At 40.2% G+C, this 24957-nt stretch overlaps 1 protein-coding gene across 3 annotated transcripts in view; it reads left to right on the top strand.

The window, feature by feature from the left end:
• The window catches only part of LOC113160293 (rap1 GTPase-activating protein 2-like), a 29497-nt gene that overhangs the window by 1996 nt on the left and 2544 nt on the right, over nt 1-24957 (top strand). Inside the window, exons 2-24 of one of the 3 annotated variants that reach the window (XM_026357487.1) lie at nt 5469-5504; nt 14770-14854; nt 15117-15152; nt 15609-15656; nt 15919-15951; nt 16092-16337; nt 16428-16531; nt 17699-17777; nt 19739-19792; nt 19872-19955; nt 20079-20179; nt 20404-20533; nt 21018-21173; nt 21290-21361; nt 22469-22555; nt 22883-23029; nt 23322-23426; nt 23730-23821; nt 23905-23988; nt 24093-24180; nt 24350-24407; nt 24491-24561; nt 24808-24834. In XM_026357487.1, the coding sequence (XP_026213272.1) occupies nt 5469-5504; nt 14770-14854; nt 15117-15152; nt 15609-15656; nt 15919-15951; nt 16092-16337; nt 16428-16531; nt 17699-17777; nt 19739-19792; nt 19872-19955; nt 20079-20179; nt 20404-20533; nt 21018-21173; nt 21290-21361; nt 22469-22555; nt 22883-23029; nt 23322-23426; nt 23730-23821; nt 23905-23988; nt 24093-24180; nt 24350-24407; nt 24491-24561; nt 24808-24819 (2008 nt within the window). In that variant the 3' untranslated portion in view covers nt 24820-24834. Of the gene's footprint in view, nt 1-5468; nt 5505-14769; nt 14855-15116; nt 15153-15608; nt 15657-15918; nt 15952-16091; nt 16338-16427; nt 16532-17698; nt 17778-19738; nt 19793-19871; nt 19956-20078; nt 20180-20403; nt 20534-21017; nt 21174-21289; nt 21362-22468; nt 22556-22882; nt 23030-23321; nt 23427-23729; nt 23822-23895; nt 23989-24092; nt 24181-24349; nt 24408-24490; nt 24562-24807; nt 24835-24957 lie in introns of all 3 variants that reach the window. The other 2 variants (XM_026357486.1, XM_026357488.1) reach the window with 2 other exon arrangements.

Raw genomic sequence — 24957 nt, 5'->3', positions numbered from 1 at the left:
TGTTTTCTGTCTCTTTGTGGTTGTTTGTTGTTGTTTTCTGTCTCTTTGTGGTTGTTTGTTGTTGTTTTCTGTCTCTTTGTGGTTGTTTTCTGTCTCTTTGTGGTTGTTTGTTGTTGTTTTCTGTCTCTTTGTTGTTGTTTTCTGTCTCTTTGTGGTTGTTTGTTGTTGTTTTCTGTCTCTTTGTTGTTGTTTTCTGTCTCTTTGTGGTTGTTTGTTGGTGTTGTTTTCTGTCTCTTTGTGGTTGTTTGTTGTTGTTTTCTGTCTCTTTGTGGTTGTTTTCTGTCTCTTTGTGGTTGTTTGTTGTTGTTTTCTGTCTCTTTGTGGTTGTTTGTTGGTGTTGTTTTCTGTCTCTTTGTGGTTGTTGTTTCTGTCTCTTTGTGGTTGTTTTCTGTCTCTTTGTGGTTGTTTGTTGTTGTTTTCTGTCTCTTTGTGGTTGTTTTCTGTCTCTTTGTGGTTGTTTGTTGTTGTTTTCTGTCTCTTTGTTGTTGTTTTCTGTCTCTTTGTGGTTGTTTGTTGTTTTTTTCTGTCTCTTTGTTGTTGTTTTCTGTCTCTTTGTGGTTGTTTGTTGTTGTTTTCTGTCTCTTTGTGGTTGTCATTCTCATTTGATTGACCTCCCAAAGAGGAAATGTCAACAGTCCCTTCATATTAAGTTTTTAGCACTGGAGTTCCTGACGGTTTATTTCATATTTATCCATTAAAAGCTATTAAAAACTTTTATCACCATGTGTAAACAATTAGCATTAGTAAAGTTTTTTAGGGTGTCTGTTTGTTTTACAGCTGCTCCTCACAGTCAGTATTTACATTTATCATTAAAAGGAGGAATTCAGTTGAATACAGATGTGTAGTATAGTCTAATTGGACCCTGTGGTCCCTCCTATCCAGTTTTCTGTCTCTGTGTGACAGTTGAATGTCAGATCATTGTTTCTGAGGGACTGACACCAGATCTTTGACAGATTTTCAGACATAAAACTCAGAAATATGAGGATGTGGTGTTGACGATCGGACAGGAAGAAACCAAACGACTGGCACAGAGAGGAATGTAAAGTAGCTGTGGCGTCTTCGCCTCAGTAAATCTCAGCCGGCCTGTCAAAACTCCCTGTGACCAGAATACACAACGTGTGGAAACTCTTACACAAGCCTCCTTTTCAATCATTCACTCTCCCTGTTTGCTTTTTCTTTTCTGCCTCCTCCTCTTCTCCACCTCTGCTATCCTCCTGTTTCCTTCTATCATGCCGTGACTCCTCCTCGTTGTCTCCTGTCCTTACATTTCTCTATGCCTCCTTCATCCCTTCTGTGCATCCTTCTTTCCTCATTAATAATTCCTTTCATACCTCCTTCCTTACTTCGGTGTTTCCTTTTATGCTTCCTTCTTCTTTCTTTCCATGTTTTCTGTTTTCTTTGTTTCTTTCTTTCCTTCCCCACTTTCTTATATATTCCTTTCCTCCTATACATCCTACTTCTTGCTGTGCATCCTTATTTCCTTTTATATTTCATTCATTCCACCTTCCCTCCACAGCTCCTTTCTTCTTCTGTCTCCATCTAATGCTCTATACATGCTTCCTCTTTTGTAGAGTCTTGTTTCCTTCTCTTCTTCCTTCTATCCATCCTTTGTTTTCCCTCATTGTAATAAATGGCAGTTACCGTTTACCTGGTGCAGTTTCCTCATCATTCCTCCTTCCTCCCAGCGTTTAGACTGAGCCGACTAATAGAGTTGCAGTATTTAATAATGCAGGAGCAGCTTCGGGGCAGCTGCAGGAACAGTTTATAATAAACTCTCCAACACTCCAGCTCCATCATTCGCTGCTTCAGTGGTGCTCCTCGTTCTCAGATTAATTCAACATCCATCTGTTGTTCCTCCACACTTTTATGTCTAAGGCTGATATTAATGTTGTTAATGTTGATGTGGTTTTATTCTCATGTAAATGTTATGATGGAGGACGAAGCCTCTTACATCTCAGATCCCTGCAGGTTTTGTTGTTTATGACGTTTGTTCAGCTTCCTGCTCACATCACGTCATGTTCTCGCTGGTGTCCTGACGGACATGGTTTATGTCGAAACATTGCTGCAGACCTCATCACTCCACAGCCCGTACGTTTCTGTTGAGTCACTCGTCCTAACTCTGTCTGCTGCTGCTCCCTCCTCCACCTCCCCCACCTCCTCCACCTCCTCCACCTCCTCCACCTCCCCCACCTCCTCCTTATGAGCTATTAAATCATCTGGAACTGTTGGCCTTTTAATGACTGTTCATTATGAAGCGGTTCAGTTCTCCCAGCAGAACCTCTCACCCGTCAACTGTGCAGCCATTTGCTCCAGAGACTGGTTTTGGTCATTTCCTGGTCAACAGTGAGAATCTCGGACCAGGAGTGTGTGAGTCTGAGACCGGCGTCAGGTGTTGAAGTGTGTACGAGAGAAACTGAGCTCTGGCAGAAACGCTGTGGTGTTTGTGCCCAAAGAAGTGGTGGCAGTAGTGCTCTGCGAAGTCCACAGTTATTAAGGTCTGTTTGCTATAAACAATATCGTCGTCCAATATGATGGTAACTGTGTCAGATGAGGACTTATACAGTCGGGGGTTATTTCATGACGTGACCCGGAGATAACAGACACGTTAACCAATCATAGCTCTCCATCAGAGCCTGGAACCCACTGGATATAACGTTATGTCTCCGTGTTTGTCTGTACAAGCTGGAGGATGATGGGTAGCTTAATGCTAATGGTGTGGATTGTTTAGATCATTCTTTCCGTAGTTGAGTGAATGTACTAGTTACGCAGAATGGAATATTTTCAGAATAAAGTTCATCATGTTATTGGATTAATGTTTGACAACTGGTAAATGTGGAACTGATTATATTGACTTTCTGTATGTAGAAGTAGTTTGTGAATTTCTCACACAGGTTGTACAGTCAGATTTAATTTCTAATTTATTCTGTGTTGTATTATTAATCTGCGCAGTAACTAAATGTGGTTTGTGGTGGAACTCGTGTCTTAAATGGAAGGTGGTTTGACTCAGCTGCACAAATGTCGCCCATCTTTGTGTGATCATGTGGTTTCTTCTTAGCGTGTTTGTACTTGTATGACCCTGTCTTAGACCCTGGTGAGGACTTTTCCACACAGCTGTTTGAGGGTTAAAACATCAGGTTAGGAAATGGCTTCGGTTAATGTTGGGGTTCGGGTCAGACTGTTATTTGAAACGGTTCAGAACCTGGGGAGCAGATTGTATCAGTGAACGTTCTCACTAAGATAGAAGAACAGGCCTGTGAGCATTTTTAGCAGCACTGTTGTGTTATTTATGGCCTGAGCTGAGTTTTCACTGAGTCATCATACAGACAGGCCTTCAACGTTAAGGTCGATCACGCTCTCCCACTTTTTACGTTTCTCCTCCATCTAATGACAAACTTACAGTGTGGAGGGAGGGGTCCGATCCCCAGTCGACCAGGAAGGCTGAGATCAGGGTGCTGGGGGTTTTCTGGATCACACAGACGGATAATGAAAATATTTCATCATCATCATCATCTACTCGTCACTAAGAACCCGGTTGATGCTTTGGCACCGACTGTCAGTCAGAGTGGCTGTGGATCAGCTGGTAGAGCGGTCCTGTGGTGTCCTTATATATAGTAGCACCATGGTAGATGTGCAGCTCTCCCTGCTCAGTTCTACAACTAATCCACACTCACTCATTAACCTCTTCAGATCAAACCCACCATTTTCCAGTTTGTTGATTTTTTGACCGTGTTCGAACCATTTTTACCCTTTTTGATTTTATTACTTGAAGTCTGTGTTTGCTGGTTTGTTTACTTTACATTAGTTACCTGTAGTTACTGTCATCATCATCGTCATCATCATCGTCATCATCATCATCATCATTGACTCAATTCTAATCATGAACCCGTGGTTACGATGAGGGAACAGCTCGGTTACACTGAGGCACAAATATAGTCTGTTCAGGTTTAGAGAGAAGATTGTGGTTTGACTTAAAGTACTTCTTTAATATTACAGGACCATCGGTCTTACTTAGGAACCTGTTCCCTGACTCGTTCTTCCTCCACATCACCAACTTTCTCCTTTGCTTGTTTCATCGTTACTACAGCTGAGTTGAGTTTTCTATCTAACACGTAATAACCCGCTGCACAAATTATCCGTGGAGTCATTTTTACTGGAGGACAGTCTCTGTCAACCCTGAGCATATCGACTGGACTTCTACGAAGTCAACATCCAGAGGGAACCCAAGGCCACGCTGTTTGAAGATCCACTCTTTCCCAACAACACTGTGAAGCCTGAAGACAGCTGGCTGTGCCAAACTGGAACACCTCAGGAGAACACCTGCTGAGAGACTGGGGAGCTGGTTCAAGCTGATGAGAACCACACAGCCACAGGATGATGAATGTGATGTCTCTCCTTTGTTGTTGGACTGAAGAGCGCTTGGGGAGACGGTATCGCAGTCCAGACAGGACACAGGTCCACAAGGTGGACTGGGGTTTTTGATGCAGAGCCTATGAATACACAGACAGGAGCAGCAGTAGAGGACTGTGGACAGGATTAGAACTATGAAGCTGACTCGACTCTGTCCAGAGCAGCAGGACTGTTCTGTTCTCACTGTTGTGTTGTGTTAATGTGGAACCAGCTGTAATTGACCTGTGACACTGACGTGTTGGACTCGTGACCTCAATTTTTCAGGATGTTTATTTAGTGCCAACATTAACATCAGTTCTAACATCAACTAGCAGCGGTTACATGTTTGGCTAATCGTTGACTGGAGGAAACTCAAGTTCTGATGTGGTTATTGTTTGATTTAACTCTCGAGTTTATCAGTGACGTTTGTGGAGCATCTCCACAAACGAGACTCTGCTGACAGGAAGTGTGTTTCCATTCACCAGTTTTGAATTTGTGCATAAAAAAAATGTATCAAAAGCAAAGTGACACAGACTTAGTGAATAAAAGCTGAATACTGGGACTCAAACATCGTGTCCAGTGACTTTAACCTTCCTCACATTAACAGATTAAACTGAAAGATCACATTTATATTTTCTGAATTATTTCTCAGGATGCAAATGTGTTTTTAGTTTATTTTAGTGTCAGTAAATGAGATTTTATTGGTTTAATTTGTTTCAAAAGACGAGTACAGGGTTTCACTGGAATAAAAGGAACAGTTACTATCCCAGAACTGAACCGATGTGAAAATGTCTCCTTTTCACGATCTCCTACAAATTTGGTAAAGATTCTGTCGACGTTCAGTTTCTGCTTAGTGACGAGAATCATTTCCAAGAATAAAAATGTTATTTTCAGCCTTAGAAAATAAAGTTCTGTCATAAACCAGGTTTTTATTGTTGTGAATCTCTTGTGTTCAAACTTGTGTTTCTCTCACACACAGGTCACTGATGTTAATGAGTCCACGCCTCAGTAATGACTTAATGTTCCTGCTGTGTTGAATGTAATCTCCAGTTAACAGCATCTCTCTCTCTGTGTCTCTGCAGGATTGACAAGTCCACAGTCAGCGCTCTGAGAGCTCGGTGAGTAACAGCACTGACCTGATGGGAGTGAATCATACAAACATGTTTTATGCCACGTTCCCGTCAAACGCGAGGGGCGGGAGCGATGGGAACGAGTCCCGTGTTTTCCTCTTGTTAGTGTTAGTGTCATCAGCACAGCAGCTGTCAGTGTTTGCTGCTTCTCACTCATTACAACAACTACGTTTAATGAATGATAATAATCATTAAACTAATAGAATTACTTCTATTAAATTGTTACACGTGGAGCTGCAGCCATCAGACCACAAGTTGATCTAATGATCTTGTTTCTTGTTTATATGTGGATTTTTTCTTTGCACGATGGATTTTCAATTTGTGCAGATGATGAACCAGTGAGTTCTTGTTTTTAATATATTGCAGTCTGAACATCATTCAGTCGATAAATCATTTAATTACATTCTGTTTTTATCTACAACTTTTTTGGAAACAGGGTTTTTATCACAAAATCAAAACAATCCCTGAAAATTAGAGACGGAAATCTGCAGCAGTTCATTTCTTAAACCTGAATTAAACTTGAATTTTCCCTGAGGAAGCTGTTTAAACATGTTAATTAATACATTTTTCAGTGTTTCCAAACGTTGTATTGACCCAACAATCATTTAATAATTGTTAAATTAGTCAGCAGGTTCATCAGTAGTGATACCAGTGGTTAAGTACCACTCCACAGACAGAAATGATGAGTTTACTGTGGTCGTGTGTTTCTTTTGAGACGGACAGATGCAGGTGGATGATGGTTTTGGCCCAGAGCTGCTTATTTTTAGAGCATCTGTTAAAAACTCTGTCTCCGTCTGAAGCGACTGAGGCAGCAGACAGTGGTTTCTGTTGTTCAGCTGCATGATGGGATGATTCCTGAACAAAGACAGGAATAGATTCTCTAGATTCTGCTCAGGGCATCAGTAACACCGAGGAGATGAATACAAACCTCTGATCCGTTTTAATGGCAGATAGTTTCGTTTTTTTAGACGGTTCATTCTGCTGATGCTTTTTTAGGCAAAACATAAAGAACCCAAACCGATCTGCAGGAGCGTTTCTGTATTTCTTTCACAATCAAACGTCAGCAGCAGTTTCATGCTCGTATCAGCTGGATTTAGTTTTCTACTAACATAATGAGCATTTGTTGATAACGTATGCAGCACGTTCCACAGACAGTACGATGATACGGTACCACATCAAAACGACTAGAGCAGGAGGAACAGACGGAGGGAAGTGATGTGAATGCTGACACACATGAAACTTGGATGTGTTATAACAAAGAGATGCGACAGTTAAACTTTTCCATTCCAGAATGAGAACGTGATAAAGATAATGAAATGAACAAGCATCAACCTAATCAACTCTACAAACAGAGAGTCAAGAGTTAGCTTCCTTTGCTAACGTCTAGACGTTTAGTGAGTAGCTGAACCTCGAGTAGTATCTCGAGTGTCCTCGTGATTTAAAAACCTAAACTTCACTAACTCAACCACATCAAACAGGCTCCACAACACAGAACAGAGTGCATAAAGTTATTACTTTTACTTTTACTGTCATCTACGAGGAAAATCACCCGCAAACTTCAGTTTGGAGGTGACGTCCCGATCCACCCTCCTCTAGTACAGGACGTTTTAGTTTGAGACCTTCCAGGCAGACTCGGGCACGTTCCACTTTCCTACTTAGCCTGAACCGTGAGGTGTAAACTGTAAATTGGGAGATCTAGGTGTGAGTGGAGGAAAAGAAACTGCAGGATGTTTTAATTCAGAATCCAGGATTTAAGAGTTTGTCAGATGTGCTTAAGTTAAATTGAAAATCTGATCAAAAGGCAGCTGGATGCAGTCGGACAGGGAAGAAGAGCCTGGTCTGACTCACTGAATGGTGAATGAGACTCTTTGAAAGGAGAACTGGTGCAGGAAGACAGAAAGTTCAAAAGTTCAACGTTCACCTTCAGTTTAGTTGTAGTGTACATGATCATGAACTCACACTGCAGTTAAACATGTTCAGTTCAGTTATGACACCATTGCTGTTTAGTCAGAATAACAATCTGATGTCTTTCTGCTGATATTACCCGTCTCACTCCCGTCTGTCAGTCAGCAGCGTTCTGCTGGAAACTTGAGTCATATTTCTAACACGTGAATGAGTGAGGGTTTGATTTACTGAACAAGTAGCAGAACATCAGAACGTCCAGAATCTTTAAATCCTCAGACTTTCTGATTATTTCATTAATGTAGGTTTACATGAAATTATCACTGACCTTTGGAGATTTTACCTGAATCAACAATATGATGTTGTGTGAGTAAACGTGTGACTGACGTACATATGTGTGTGTCTGCAGGGAAGGTCGTCCGTCTATATGACACAATAATCTGCTCTTTTCCCTCCAGCAGTTTTTCTGTGGATTCACACTTTATCATCTGTCCATCAAATCTATGTCTCAGCTGTGTGAACAGGACAAATAAAAAGTGTTGAGGTGGTCATGTTGCTGTTGGTGCATTTAAATCACAATTAAATGATGAACAGTGACACATGAAAGTTTGTGAACTATTCAGAGTTTTCTGTATTTATGCATTAAAGTCCTAAAACTGGATAAAGGCAGCACAAATAAACAAATGACGCAAAAGTAATAAATATGTGGCTTCAGCAACTAGTGTGTTTTTGTTCCCGGTTCCTCGGCTTGGAGTGGTTTTAGTCTTACAGAACAGCTTCAGCTCAGGGATGTTGGTTGGCTCATGGACAGCAATGACAGCATTTTGTACTGGTCCAGAGGCAGCGCAGCAGAACCATATCATGACAACGCCACCATCCTGTTGCATTGATAGAATCAGGTTCTTGACGAGAATCTTGACTTTGGTCTCAAATGTCCAAAGTACTTTCTTCCAGAAGCTTCTGGTTTAACCAAAGAGAACAAACTGTAGACGGGCAGTAACGTCTTTTTGGAGAGTAGTGGCTTCCTGCAGTTCGGCCATCAACACCACTTATCTATTTCCCTCTCTGTAGCCGGGCTCCTGTTGAAGCTGCAAAAGTGTCACTTGTCCGGGTTTTTGGATCCATGTCTGTGAACTTACAGTGACTGGATAGTGTAGTGGTCAGATCGCTTCCCTCCACGTGGAGCTCCGATTTCAGCTGTGGTCTACCTCCAGTAGAGGTCCTTAGGCAAGACCCCCTAATGCTGCTGCCTTTGCCTCGTATGTCGCTTTGGATAAAAGCGTCTAGATGAAAACACCCTGTGGGTCTGCAGCAGGTTTGGACGACGACAAGAAAGTTTTAGAGAGAAGCTTGTAGAGCTGCGTCGGGCTGAAAACCACCTACAACGCTGGAACTTCATCTTATTTTACTGCAGGTCCTGTTTTCAACTCTAATCTGCCCACTGGTGGAAACACTGTCCAACCATCCAGGACGATGATGCTGTGTGTACTGCTACATTCCTTCACTGTGTAGAAATCTTAATTGTTGGCAGCAGCAGTCGTTCCCTCCTGTCATCTCTCTCCTCTCCACTCGGTTGTCCTGTTTTCCTCCATCTGCCTCTCTCTCTACGTGATTAAGGCAGTATAATCCTGATGGTCCTCACGTTATGAGAGAGAGAGGGAGGGAGAGATGGAGATAAACGGGGAGAGAGAGAGAGAAGAGTGCTGTTGTATTAGATTTGAGCGAGATGCTCAGTAACCGGCAGCAACGCGACGATGCCGCACGTCCACTGGTGAGTCTGGCATTTCCTCCTGTTTTTATTAGTCACTACTCAGTCACACTGAAGGAACTCGACTTCCTTTTGGGGACGAAAAGCAAGTGCCCTTAACACGAACCATTAATTTTTACGCTGAGGTTTAGGTTGATTTTAACAGTAAATGTTTGTTCATACATGTTCTGTGTACCGCTAACATCACAAACTGTTTCCTGTGAAACAGCTGAAGGGTTTAGTCTAAGGTGCAGTGGTGACAGCAGTGAAGGGACTTTATCAGGTGAAAATAAAACATCTGCACAGCAACTTGCTCACAGCTGGAGGGTAAATACAGAAGTAGAGTCAAGACTCTTGTTTTAATGAATTTCATTTCAAATGTAATCTTATTTCTTCCTATTCTATTGTTATCCAGAACGTTAACACGCGGTGAAGAGAAATAGAGCAACATTCCTATAAATGCACAGATTTCTGCAGCTCCACATATTAGTCAGATCACATTTCTGCAACAAGCATTAAGCCTGGTGTGTGTGTGTGTGTGTGTGTGTGTGAGCAGCTAAAGGGCAGACGGTCCGTCTGTCTAGAAACAGAAGCCAGCGGTGTCTCTCATGTCCCTGCTGCTGCTGCTGCTGTCGTTTATGATGTTGTTGGCAGCACTGACTCATTTGCCTCTCGAAGAACATAATTAACTTCCCAACTAAAGCAAAAGAAAATCGCCGTGTGGCTGCAGAGGACGTCGCTGCAAGCGGAGGCAGAAACACAGATTTGACTGTAAACGCACAGATTCATGAATGTTGTTGTTGAGCAGCAGTAACGTGTTCTGAACAGTGACTTCAGTCTGAGTGAGTCGTGGGTTTCATGGTTCCTTCTGGTCAACATGCTTCGTTTTTGACAGTGTTTTCAAATTTACATACATGATGTCAGACTGTCTGAAGTCCACAACGGGACATCTGTTGGCCTCGTATACGTCCCGTGTCCCTCCCACCTGTAGGGTTTCTGTAGGAAAGGAGCTCCACGCTAACACAAGCCAGCAGCTCCAGTGTCCGAGTCCCTGAGCAGACACGTCCCTCAGAAAGTGTTTTTCAGCTGAGACAGAGAAATTCAACTTAGTCGTCTCTTCCCACAGATACAGTTACAGGCCAGAAACACAGTTAAAGGCTTTTTTATTTATTAAGGCTGAATTCTAAGATTGGCTGCTTGTTTCTCTCTCTCATCTCACTGTTACCTGCTTGAGCTCATGTGGTCATGTCCTCCCCCTTCATTCACACTCACACCGCCCTTCCCCCACTTTTCCTTTATTCACCTTCCCTCCTTCATCAGACGACGCGCCTACACCCGGCAGTAATCAACCTGGCATTGAAAGACTCTCTGCTTCACCCACTCCCACCGTCTCTAAAGAATCTTTTACTTCCAGCTTCTTCGTTCCTCGGCTCTAAACAGAACTGCTTGGATGATGAATAGTGTCTCGGTGATCCAGGTCCTGGTTCTTCTACTGGCATCTGGACGTTTGAAATCTCATCTGAAAGGTTCTGACTAACAGCCTTGGAGTGCCCGACATATGAACCCTGAGAGTAATACGTATGTCACGTTATAGAAATCAATGTGGGTTTGATCCAAGGACAAGAAGAAACCGTTGATGGACCTTTAGTCCTGGTTGTTCTTTGTTCTGTGTTTGTTTTATCAAATTAACTTTTAGTGCAGAGCTTTTAACCAAAGTTGCGATTGCTCTTTCCAACGTTGTCAACTCACAGAATGTGACTTAAATCTTTTTAAATTGCTGTGACATATATAAGTGTTGTGTTTGTGGCTTGTAGCGCTGACTACAGCGCTTCCAGAGGCGTTTGTCGCTTCAGATATGAGTTAGCTTAGCTGCCAGGGCTCTTCGTAGAAGAACAGGACTTGATTTAAATTTAACATTTGGTTTTCTCCCTTTTCTTTTTCCTATTTTCTCGTGCTCAGAAATGAATTATGATAATAACCCCATGAATGTGTTGATGCTTTGAGGCAGAGGATGCAATGCATGGGCCAGTCGCACAGATGCAAGCACACACACCTGACTGAATTACTTTATAACTTTGTGATTTGAAACTTCTGTGCTGTTTACCTCAGATTGATACGAATGAAAGATGAAATAATTTAAGTTATATTTACCATAAACCTTGATAGTCATGAATATTTTTAAGGATTTAAGTGCAGAGAAAGTTGTGGAAGAGTTCAGCAGGTTTTTAAAAATTAAGACTGAGGCTGCTGAGCGTGCAGAGGTGGGTAGATCGTTCCACCATCGTGGAACCACAGGGCGGAAAAGTTTAACCTGGGATCTTTTGAGGTGAGGGACCACGAGACGTCGTTCACTGGAAAGGAGTGATGAAGGAGAAGATCTGACCCCCCAACACCAGTTTGTACCTTTTATTGAGAACGGAGACAGTATTAGTATTGGTGCAGTAGACCGATCTTAAATAGTCAGTGTGACATTTTAAATCTTAGAGAAACTGTGAAGTACTGAGGAGCAAACACGTCGTAGAGAGAAAACCAACACTTTGCACCTTTTTGTTAAGATGCTGTCGTCCCAACATTCACTTTCATTCTTGACACTGTGTTGGATTGTTTCTCTAACACGCTTCAAGTCTTAACAGGTGGATTTTAATAAACATGAAGTGAAACCGCAGCTGCCTGAAAGGAATTTATTCAAAATGTGAAACACCACCACTGTCATTAAGAAAATTCCCAGTTTGTTGTTAAACTGAACCCTTTGCTGGAGTTTTAGTCTCCTGCTGTTGTCACATTTCTACGTGATGCTGCAGGAACTTGAAGGTTAAATTTCAAATTGAATAAACAGCTTTGATGTCCCCTCGGAGCCCAGCAGGCCTCCAGGACTCACAAATAAATTTTTTATATCTTTACATGCCAGAAAATGACCTGGAACTGTTCCAACGGAGCACAGATGAAACTTCAAAATGTTCTAGTATCTCACTGTGGATGAAGAGAAATACCTGATTAAAATGAAGGAAATGTTCAAACAATGTTTAAACATGTGCATTCGTGCTGTTCCTGAACCGTTGGAACGTCGACTCTCCTGTAGCAGGGACTTTTCTGCCTCCTGGAAATATTAGACAGGGACAAGTATTTGCCCTGAAAACTCTTAGAAAAAGTTCCTGTTATGGAAATAATTTGGAAACAACCACAAAGAAATACACGATGTGCGTCTGTGGAGGTGTGCTGCACCGTAGGCCGGCAGACGTATTTGACAGCAGCCTATCATGTTAACGTTCCGATGATGTTATCAGGCCTGACACGTGTCACTGTCAGAGGAGATAACGAGCCAGCTGAGAGTCAGGTCAGAAGTGAAACACACACACACAAATTATATTGATTCAGATATTAAAATACAAAAGATCCACTCTAAAAGTCGCAGTATTCTCAGTGGACTTCTGAATGGTCACGTTGCACCAGTGTGGATGCAGGTACGACCCTACACTGACCTTTTGTCCCACAGCAGGTGTTGTGTATCCTCCTTCTTCTCTGTTCTCTTGTTCTTCCAGTCGTCTCTTACTGACCTTTTCTTTATTCCTGGATACTTGAAACTCTCCCTCGGGAGTCTGAAACGAGTCTCTGTTAAATGCTAGATTTGTATTATGAATAAAAACAAAACCTGAGGACAGAAAAATGTGACGCTCAGGTTTCTGTGAAGCTCGTTTTTTTTCCTTGTTTTATTTCCTCGGTTTTTATGCAGCGTCTCTCGCTTGTTGTCTCTTTCCATCTCGCTCACAAACACAGTTACACAAGGTCGTCGACCTCCCTGTGCGGCCGCCGGCCCTGTGGCTGTTCCAGTTTTATCTCTTCTCACTGAAAATGTCAAATTGCTGAACTTAATTTGGATTCATGAAGTGACGCTGTGTGAGGGGAATAGTGAGGAAGGATGAGGAAGAAGAGAGGACTGAAGAGTGTTAGAGGGATGATGATGTTCAGGGGGGTGCAGGTACAATAATGAAATGTGGGCTGTTGAGAAATAGGAAATAGGAACCAATAATATACAGAGAGGAAGTGACTGGAATAAAAAATAAAAAAGAACAGGAAGTAACAGAGCCTGAGAAAATGAGTCTGTTCACATTGATTCATCCATGAGTCCAGATGTTCAGGCGATGAGAATGGGACAGACATGAGGTTACAGTGACCTTGACCTTTGACCTTTGACTACAACAATCTAATCAGTTCATTCTCAAGTCCAAGTGGACATTTGTGCCAATTTTGAAGAATTTTCTTCACAGCTTTTCTGAGAAAACACACTTGTTGTTTCAGTGTTCGAGCTCCGAGCGTCTTCTCGTCTTCTCGTCTCTTACTGACGACCTGTAATTACAGCTTCTGCTGTCAAGTCGTGACATTTAGCCAGCGAACACTCAGGGGACACTGTGTTCTAAATAATGGACCAAGAACAATATTAGATCCATCCGTCTGTTAACGTTACTGCTTGTCCTGCAGAGGGTCAATCCCAACCGTACTTATCCTAAAACACCAAAGATGTGAAACAACAAACTGTTTCAGGGACTTCTCTTATTAGTAATGTTAGAAATCTCAGTGGGATTTTAAATGAGCTGTTTAATGTGGGAAGTACTGATTTGTTCCCACTTTACTACCTCCTATGTAAATAAGCTGCAACACAGATCTCCAGCATTATTGAAACCTGTGAAATCATGATTCATCAATATTCAGATCCCTTTAAAATCTTTAGTTACAGTTAAAGTCGGTGAATCGGCTGCTGACAGCTTTTCCAAAAGTTTGACGTAGGTCGTCTTTTTTTGGGGCACCTGAGGAAACCATGGAAACTGGGACGAGCAGTGTTTGCCGACTCACCTCAGGGCGACGTTAATGGCCGGTCCTCTGGCTGGTTGGTGTGTGTTTAATATGAAGTCATCCACAGCTCCTGACAGGTCGGAGCTCTGTCTTTAGAGACAAACTCATCGCTCTGTGGGACAAACATTACGATCATGTGTGGCGCTCTCAGAAATCAGGACACACCGGAGATGGTTTGTGTTATTATGGAGTGATGAAGGTGACGTGAAGGTGATGTGGAGGTGGACGACAGTGAGTTTTCAAAAACCACAGAAAATCTTCTTTTTATTATTAACGATTCAGTGAAGTCATTTTTTTTCTGCTGTGATGGAATAATAAAACCATATCTAATTAAAAAAGAGGGAAATACAGTTAATTAAATGAACCCCATATACACTACCTGTCATAAGTATTGGAACAGCCAGGCTGCACATTAAACACACTTGTTCTTGGGCTCATAAGATGGATACGAGTTCCGCTTCACGTGTTGAACAAAGAAAATAATTATTAAATATTTAAAAACTGTATTTGTTGTTAAAAAAGTACATGGACAGAGATCTAGATCTGTGGGAACAGACAAAAATTTAATGTCCCCACAAAAAAATAAACTAAAAATATTATTATTATTATTATTAATAATTAAATCTGACCTGAGGTTAATGAGATTCTATCGTCACTGTCTTCAAATAAAAACTAAATAAAGTTTTATCAAAGTGACTTCGTTTAACACCTGCTCTGAATCTTTGATCATGATTAATTACTGTGACTTGTTTCCAGCAAACAGGAGCTCCTGACCATCTCCAATGTTGCTGTGGCAGACTGCCCCCCCTCTCCGCCCCGCACTGCGCCCCCCACCATGAAGGTACACCTTTGTATTAGTACTGCATGTGTGAACCTGTGAGAACCATAGAGTGACTTAATGATGTCATCTTTGCTGGTCCAAAACTAAGAGGTGCAGGTTTCAGGGCTGAGAGTTGGATGAAATGACAGAAAAGATAAATCATCGGATCCGGCACCACTGGAGCATCGCTGCAGTCTCCCTCCTAAACTTCAAACTGCTTTAACTAGGTGTTTGTCAGAAAATGTCCTGATGTCCATTAACACTCGTCTGTCTCTGTCTCCAGTCGGCTCATTTCTTTGACATGATGGAAAGGATGGAGGTAAGAGTTGAACCTGAGCTTCACCTGTTTTTCCTTTTTTTGCGTCTTTGTGATTTTTGTGTGATCCAGGGTCCTGGGTGTGTAGTCTGGAGTACACTGATCCTTCCATGAGACTAAGGAGCCCGTCACCTTTTTCCAGAACCTCAAAAACACATCAGTGATTCAAACCGAGACACTGAACGACACATTTCTTCACCACCACGAACACACACTGTTTTTGATTCACATTCACCGTCCTGCTGCCAAAATACTCACTTGAGACCAAATGTAGATTAATGCGCTGCTGAAAATAGTCCCCAACAGATGACCTACTTCCTCCTGTGCGTCTGATAAAAACCCAGTGAGCAGCTGTTGTAGGAAAATGCTGCAGCTCTATATTTGTGATTTGTTGTGATCTGATGTGTTCAGCACCTCAGACGGTGTTAATGCAGTTTTCTCTTCCTGACGCTGCTGCAGCAGGTGCCAGAAGCTGCAGAGATGAGGACGATCCCTCAGAGACAGAAGGCACGTCTGTCCATCTGTGTGTCCTCCTATTGCTGTTGCTTCATTTCATTCGTTTGTGTTCATGAAGCAGTCAGAAGAAAACATGACTCCAACGTGCACGTGAACTCACCGTTTACAGCAGCATGTGTCTGAACATTAAAACACCTCAGGGTCCGAACTGTAGTGTTCCGCATCCTCACGCGTGGTGTTTGTCACCTGTACCTGTGTGAGTGTGTGTCCACGTGTAGTCCGTCACGTGTCTAACGTGTTGTCTCTCTTTCAGGACGACTACATTCCGTATCCGAGGATCGAGGAGGTGAGACTGAACATTTATCACTGAGTGTTGAACAGTGTGACACAGATCAGTAACTGTCCAGGTTTGTTAATGAAGCATCACAACGTACTTCACTGTTTCACGTCAGGGTCCTCACAAGTATAGATGTGTGTGTGCTGCAGGTGCTGGAGAGGGGGGGTCCGTACCCTCAGGTCATCCTGCCAGAGTTCGGAGGTTACTGGATTGAGGACCCCGAGGCTCCCCCTCCTGCTGCACCTCCACTGGAGATCAGGGGGGAGGGGGAGGATGGAGGGGGGGCGCTGGGAGGAGGAGAGGAGGAGGAAGAAAGACTCCCAGGGGATTATGGGTACCGGCTAGAGGAGATCAACGAGGCTGCACGAGCCTACAGGAAGCACTTCCTGGGCAGGGTGAGACATGTTCCTGGACTGTTGCCATGGTTACTGGGTACCTGACTGATGTTGGTGGTTTCACTCCGTCTCTGTTCGTTTCTCTGTCAGGAACATTTAAACTTCATGTGTTCGGCGAGCAGACTGGGAAACCTGCTGCTGTCTGTGAGACACGAAGAGGAGAAGGAGCAGGAGTTCCTCCACGTCATCGTCAGGTACAGACGGACGTCACAGGTTCAGGGTTCAGGTTTAACAGAGTCTGAGAAACACATACAGCACAATCCTCAGATCACCTGGGATCACAATCCATGAGTCCAGGTAAAGGGTCCTTGTGAGCTGGGTTTGTCTGCTGAGAGGCAGATCGGTCCTGTGGGGGACCGGGGAGAACAGGTCGAGGCCGGTGTGACGGGGGGACGGGAGGAGCAGGATCGGTAGGCAAAAGGGCGACATTAGAGTGAGACCGTCAAAATAAAAGCACGAGCAGCACACGTCTCAGAACCAGAGCGGAGCTGCTACCCGCTGTTTTGGTTAATTAGATTTCAGACCCAGCGTCTCAGTTCTGAGCAAACATCACCTGCTGTCGGTCTGACAGTCGGGTTAAAAATAAAGTTGAAGGAGAACAACAGAGGGAGAAACTTCTCTTCAGGCCAACTGGAAATAACATCTGTAACAGAGCAGTTTTTAATTAAATCCTGTAATTTAACCTTAAAAGTTTAAATGAGAACTCAGAGCCTCAGCAGCCTCTGATGTTTCCACAAGTAAACTGTATTTCTACTGTTGGCTGAATCCATGTATTGCTTCTATCTACTAGAATACAACCGTCTCTCCTCTAGTGGGAATATAACTCAATATTCTGTCATTTTAGAAATTGGTTTAAATCTTTTAAATCACAGTAGCTTTGAGTAGCAATCACTCAGATACTGATACACATCTCATAAATCAGGTTTGTGCAGAATTCAACATGTTCAGGTTGTAAGAACTTCACAATCATCAACATTCACAAACTGAACCTTTAGTTAGCAGCAATACAAAATCAGAATAAAGGATTCAGTGTGCAGAATGACACATTTCAGAATGATATAGACGATAATTACTGATCCATTAATGAGTAAACATCACTAATGCAGCAGCTAGTAAATGTGGAGCTGATTTCTGTTCTGACTTCAACCATAATAACAAGTCAGCGTTTCCTGCTCGCTCAGCACCTTACGTCTAATATTCATAAACCAATGAAGACACAACTCTTCAACAAGCTCGTATGCTCTCAAATGTTTTTCATCATCGGCTGATATGTTTCTGCTTTAAACATTTGTACCTCAACTGTGTTAGATAATAGTGTCAGAGCAGGTTCAGGACTCAGTTGGTCTCTTCTGTTCTTTCAGGTCTCGGCTGAAAAGCGTTTATCACAGACTGTCGCTGGCAGAGCTGCCGGACATCCCCAGTGTACCTGAGCTCGCCAAGGTTACAAACACATCACAGCTCGACTCAGTGAATCACACTGCGAAATATCAACTGGATAGAATAACAGTATAACAACTGGAATCTTTCCAGTTTGTTGGTTTATCTCCTCCGGTCCTGTAAATGATCTTAAATATGACCTTAAATATGATCTTAAATGTGATCTTAAATATGACCTTAAATATGATCTTACACAGTATCTTAAATATGATCTTAAATATGATCTTACACAGTATCTTAAATATGATCTTAAATATGATCTCACACATGATCTTAAATATGATCTTAAATATGATCTTACACATGATCTTAAATATGATCTTAAATATGATCTTACACAGTATCTTAAATATGATCTTACAACTTATCTTAAATATGATCTTAAATATGATCTTACACATTATCTTAAATATGATCTTAAATATGATCTTACACATTATCTTAAATATGATCTTAAATATGATCTTAAATATGATCTTAAATATGATCTTACACAGTATCTTAAATATGATCTTAAATATGATCTTAAATATGATCTTACACATTATCTTAAATATGATCTTAAATATGATCTTACACAGTATCTTAAATATGATCTTAAATATGATCTAAAATATGATCTTAAATATGATCTTACAACTTATCTTAAATATGATCTTACACAGTATCTTAAATATGATCTTAAATATGATCTTACACATGATCTTAAATATGACCTTAAATATGATCTTACACATTATCTTAAATATGATCTTAAATATGATCTTAAATATGATCTTACACATTATCTTAAATATGATCTTAAATATGACCTTAAATATGATCTTAAATATGATCTTAAATATGATCTTAAATATGATCTTACACATTATCTTAAATATGATCTTAAATATGATCTTAAATATGATCTTAAATATGATCTTACACATTATCTTAAATATGATCTTAAATATGATCTTAAATATGATCTTACAACTTATCTTAAATATGATCTTACACAGTATCTTAAATATGATCTTAAATATGACCTTAAATATGATCTTACACATGATCTTAAATATGATCTTAAATATGATCTTAAATATGATCTTACACAGTATCTTAAATATGACCTTAAATATGATCTTAAATATGATCTTACACATTATCTTAAATATGATCTTACACATTATCTTAAATATGACCTTAAATATGATCTTACACAGTATTTTAAATATGATCTTACACAGTATCTTAAATATGATCTTAAATATGATCTTACACAGTATCTTAAATATGATCTTAAATATGATCTTAAATATGATCTTAAATATGATCTTACACATTATCTTAAATATGATGTTAAATATGATCTTAAATATGATCTTACACAATATCTTAAATATGATCTTAAATATGATCTTACACGTTATCTTAAATATGATCTTAAATATGATCTTAAATATGATCTTACACGTTATCTTAAATATGATGTTAAATATGATCTTACACAGTATCTTAAATATGATCTTAAATATGATCTTAAATATGATCTTACACGTTATCTTAAATATGATCTTAAATATGATCTTACACAGTATCTTAAATATGATCTTAAATATGATCTTACACAATATCTTAAATATGATCTTAAATATGATCTTAAATATGATCTTACACAGTATCCTAAATATGATCTTAAATATGATCTTACACAATATCTTAAATATGATCTTAAATATGATCTTAAATATGATGTTAAATATGATCTTACACAGTATCCTAAATATGATCTTAAATATGATCTTACACAATATCTTAAATATGATCTTAAATATGATCTTAAATATGATGTTAAATATGATCTTACACAGTATCTTAAATATGATCTTAAATATGATCTTACACAATATCTTACACATTATCTTCTGTGTTTATTTTCTGGGACTGTGCTCTCTCTAACTGTGTGTGTTGTTCTTGTGAAGCTGCTGTGTGATGAAGCAGCAGGTCTGAGATTCAGTCCTGTCGTTTACCCGAAGGTGAGTTTTCTTTTCTGAACGAGCAACCACTTCCTGTTGGACTGATTTTTATCAAACCAGTCTGTCACTGTGTCGCCAGGCGTCTAAGCTGATCGTTAACTACGACGAGCACGAGGTGAACAACACCTTCAAGTTCGGGGTCATCTACCAGAGATTCGGACAGGTACGAACCGACTCTTTACGCCTTTGTGCTCAGCAGAGATGAACCAGTGACACGGTGGCTCTGGTGCCGACTCACTGAGACCCTGGTTGTAGTTAAAGTGTGATGTTGTCACCTGTCCACCAGGTGTCTGAGGAGGAGCTGTTCAGGAACAACGAGGAGACTCCGGCCTTCACAGAGTTCCTGCAGCTGCTGGGAGACACAGTGGAGCTGCAGGACTTCAAAGGGTGAGAACAACCTTCAGCTCAGGATTCTGACTGTGTTTAGTTTGAGCTGCCACAAAGGTTCAGTTCTTCAGTCGTGGAACATTAATCAGCAACAATTTAAATCATGAAACAGAACGATGCTGATCACTGGATGAATGTCATATATATCTGATGTTGAACTGTCCACCACTGTTTGGAAGAGGACGTAAGACAAACACTAACTGGTCCCTCATAATTCTGTGCAGGTTTCGGGGAGGTCTGGATGTGTCCCACGGTCAGACAGGTTCTCAGTCTGTCTACACCGTCCACAGACAGCAGGAGATCATGTTCCACGTTTCCACCAAACTGCCGTTCACTGAGGGCGACACACAGCAGGTAGACAGCATGTGCTGTTGTGACGTGTTGATTTAACGTGATCATGTGAAGTTCTATGACTTTAACTTGTTTTATTCACAACTTCAACAACCAGCCACAAATCACCTCTGAATACAGTCTGTGTGAAAAAGGTTCACGTCACGTTTCCCCAGGTGTTTAAACATGATCACAGTATAAACGCAGTTTGAATCAGAAATTCTAAATTCAGGTTAATTTGCTGTTTACGTAGCAAATAATGCAAAGCTGTAGATTTAATGAGTGATTTATGATGTAATTTATCATTTTGGAAAGAGGTTTCTGCTGCTGTATGAGTTATTAAATCATAACACAGCTGCTCCTCATCCCCGTCTAGAGGTCATAGTCCACGTGGAGCTCTTCACTCCCCAGGAACTCACCCAGACTCACCTTTACCTTTCGAGTTTGACCCAACTGTCAATCACAGCTACCAGTGAACAAATGTTTTCATGACATAAACGTTTTTCAGCTTCAGCGGAAACGTCACATAGGAAACGACATTGTGGCGCTGGTGTTTCAGGAAGAGGCCACTCCGTTTGTCCCAGACATGATCGCCTCCAACTTCCTGCACGCTTTCATCCTGGTGCAGGTGGAGGAGCCCTGCTCTGACAACACCACCTACAAGGTACAACTCTAAATATACTAAAGGTTAATTACAACAAAGCTGAATGACCAGTTTGAAACTACTCACTGACGTCGTTTGTATCAGTGACTGTAGAAAATGTCTGGATTGATTGACAGGTGTCTGTCACAGCACGAGAAGACGTGCCGCCTTTTGGCCCACCCCTCCTAAATCCATCCGTCTTCAAGAAGGTACTGAACTGAACTTTGTTGATGTTTGTTGTTGATTTGACTGCAGGAAAATTTGTATTAATAACTGCTAATAACTGTATTAATAACTGTTAATAACTGTATTAATAACTGTATTAATAACTGTATTAATAACTGTTAGTAACTATATTAATAACTGTTAATAATTGTATTAATAACTGTATTAATAACTGTAGTAATAACTGTATTAATAACTGTATTAATAACTGTTAATAACTGTATTAATAACTGTTAGTAATTGTATTAATAACTGTTAATAACTGTATTAATAACTGTATTAATAACTGTATTAATAACTGTTAGTAACTATATTAATAACTGTATTAATAACTGTATTAATAACTGATAATAACTGTTAGTAACTATATTAATAACTGTATTAATAACTGTATTAATAACTGATAATAACTGTATTAATAACTGTTAGTAACTGTATTAATAACTGTTAATAACTGTATTAATAACTGTATTAATAACTGTATTAATAACTGTATTAATAACTGTATTAATAACTGTTAATAACTGTATTAATAACTGTTAGTAACTATATTAATAACTGTATTAATAACTGTTAATAACTGTATTAATAACTGTTAGTAACTATATTAATAACTGTTAGTAACTGTATTAATAACTGTTAGTAACTATATTAATAACTGTTAGTAACTATATTAATAACTGTATTAATAACTGTATTAATAACTGTTAATAACTGTATTAATAACTGTTAGTAACTATATTAATAACTGTATTAATAACTGTATTAATAACTGTTAATAACTGTATTAATAACTGTTAGTAACTATATTGATAACTGTTAGTAACTGTATTAATAACTGTTAATAACTGTATTAATAACTGTATTAATAACTGTTAATAACTGTATTAATAACTGTTAGTAACTATATTAATAACTGTTAGTAACTGTATTAATAACTGTTAGTAACTATATTAATAACTGTATTAATAACTGATAATAACTGTATTAATAACTGTTAGTAACTGTATTAATAACTGTTAGTAACTGTATTAATAACTGTATTAATAACTGTATTAATAACTGTAAACTTAAACTATCTTTTTTTTCAGGGTCCAGAGTTCAGGGAGTTTCTTCTCACCAAACTCATCAACGCAGAGCTGGCCTGCTACAAGAGCGACCGCTTCGCTCGACTGGAGGTAAAAACACCTGAAGGTGGAGCTCCTGTTCAAATGGACAATGGAGCTATAACTCAGGTTTTATCCACACATATTGTTTAAAATATGTAAAATGAGATTCACACCCCTAAAGTTCGTAACATGTACTAAGTACTTGCAGCCAAATGCTGCTCTTCTGACCGGTGGTACTCCACAGGGCTCAACTTTGGGCCTCTTTAATTTTCTATGTCAACCATATAATTCGTACACGATAACATAGTTTGTTGTTATGATGACGTACCAGCCTTCTTCATCATCAATCAACTGTCCTGGATGAAAATTTCACCAAATAAAGGTGTGATTGTTTAGGAGCGCACCCGGGCCGCCCTGCTGGACAGCCTCCACGATGAGCTGCACAGACTCTCCCAGAGCATGCTGGGATTGACATCAGGTCTAGAGGAGGAGGGTCGAGCAGAGAACGGACACGCTCATGGAGGCTTGCTGGAGTCCATCAAGGTGTGTTTACGTTTTCAGTTTTATTTTTCCTTATTTAACCAAATTTTAATTTTGTATATATATTTTTACCATGTTTCACTGTTGACTACATAAGAGTGGAAACTTGAAATGGGCGTGAATACTCTACAGTGATGGTTTTACTCTCTGACCTTCAGGTGGTAGTTTGTAAGTTAATAAGTTAATTAGTGGATCAAGTTAATTAGTTAATCAGATATGTGGGAACTTTTTTGTCAACACTTTAGTACATATCTAACATGTTTTATACTACCACAAACTTTTTCATCCACCTCAGAGGGCGATGCGTGGGCGGAGTGTTTCCATGGAGACGATGTCAAGGGGCGGGACAGGTCTGCCCACCAGTTTGAGTGGGGGGGGTCTGGCACATATTAGTGTTGAGGTGAGAAGTTTCCTGTTTGTTCTTCCCTCAAACTTGAACTAAATATTCTATTTTTTATTTATTTGACAACATAAGTAACTAGTTACTTTTTAAATTTTGATTAATTATCACTTCCCCAGCAACATTACACTGATGAACACACAAATGAATTTTAACTATAATCGCAAGGTACACTGTACAAAATGACTTCAAACAAGTACTTAGATTTTTAGTTCTTAAAATATTTTTTGATTCTTGCTTTTAAACATTTCCTCCTTAAAACTCTACTATATTATTCTTTGTGTTTTTGTGTGTTTATGTCAGACTAATGTAAAATCTCCTGTGAAGAGACGTTCAGGTATTTTCCCGCGTCTGCTAAGCGTTGACAGTCAAACAGAGAAACACAACCAGAGAAGGTAACTGTTAGTTCTAGGTTCAGACTCTGAAGGACAAGCTACACTCTTTGTTCTTCATACTGTGAATGTGTCAGTCTCCTCAGTGAGCAGAGGAGCTTCGACGGCTACAAGCCGACACCTGAGCTGCCATCCAACCCCAGCTCTCCGGAGGCGGGACAACGGGACAGGTAAGCCTGGGAACGGGTAGGTGTTTGTTCTGTCTTTCACATGAGCTTCAAGTTGTTTGCTGTCATTCGAAGACATATATAAATATATTTGTTGTAACCTGCAGGATCCACATGAGGAAGGAGAGCAGTAAGATTTCCAGATCGACATCCAGCACCTGCACCTTCAGCATCCCACCTGACGACACACACCTGGTGAGAAAAGTTTAACAGATGATCCACAGCTGTAACAGCTGTTGAAAAGTATCTTCAGGTTGTTTGTTACTGTGAACAGATTCAGCTGATCGGATATGAACAGAAAACCTGGAAAATGAAATTCATCATTTTGCAAATAAACTTGATTGTGTGTGTTTATTTCACTCAGGCTGCACCAGTGGACGGTGAAACCTGCAGCCCGCTCCTCGCGTGTCGCAGCCCCACAGGTTCACTTCACTCCCAGTTTCACTGATTCTCTTCTTCCTCCGACCTTCTTCATCTTCATATCTTTTATGTTGTTCATTTTCAGAGGTGAAAAATAAAAACTCTCCCAGATCCAACATCAAGTTTCGCTTCGACAAGCTGAGCCACTCTGCTGCAGTGAGTCCGTGTTTGTGTTTGAAGACGTTTTAATTTGAAGTCTCTTTTTATTTGATAGTCTGTTCATTTGATGCAGCAAAGAAGGTGAAAATCTAAATTTAGATTTACAGCAGTCGTTAAACGAATTCACTTCCATCTTCAGACATTAAAACACTTTCTCAGATATTTTAGTGTTTTATTTCAGACACACGACTCTCTCTCTCTCTGTTTTCACGTTTCCTGACTCTAACTTCTCTCTGTCATCAGCAGGGACAGTAGATCGAGAGGATGGAGGTACGTTCAGCATCATGTTCGTCTCATATACTGTATATTCATGTATTTTCATGCATAAATCATCTTTACACACATCACGTGATGTGAACACGTGTCAGCAAGTGAGAAAGATCATGTAATGTC

This window comes from Anabas testudineus, chromosome 10, assembly GCF_900324465.2.
Source record: "Anabas testudineus chromosome 10, fAnaTes1.2, whole genome shotgun sequence".
NCBI classification, from domain to species: domain Eukaryota; kingdom Metazoa; phylum Chordata; class Actinopteri; order Anabantiformes; family Anabantidae; genus Anabas; species Anabas testudineus.
Note: the sequence above shows the minus strand (reverse complement) of the source record. Positions and strands in the feature narration are given on the sequence as shown.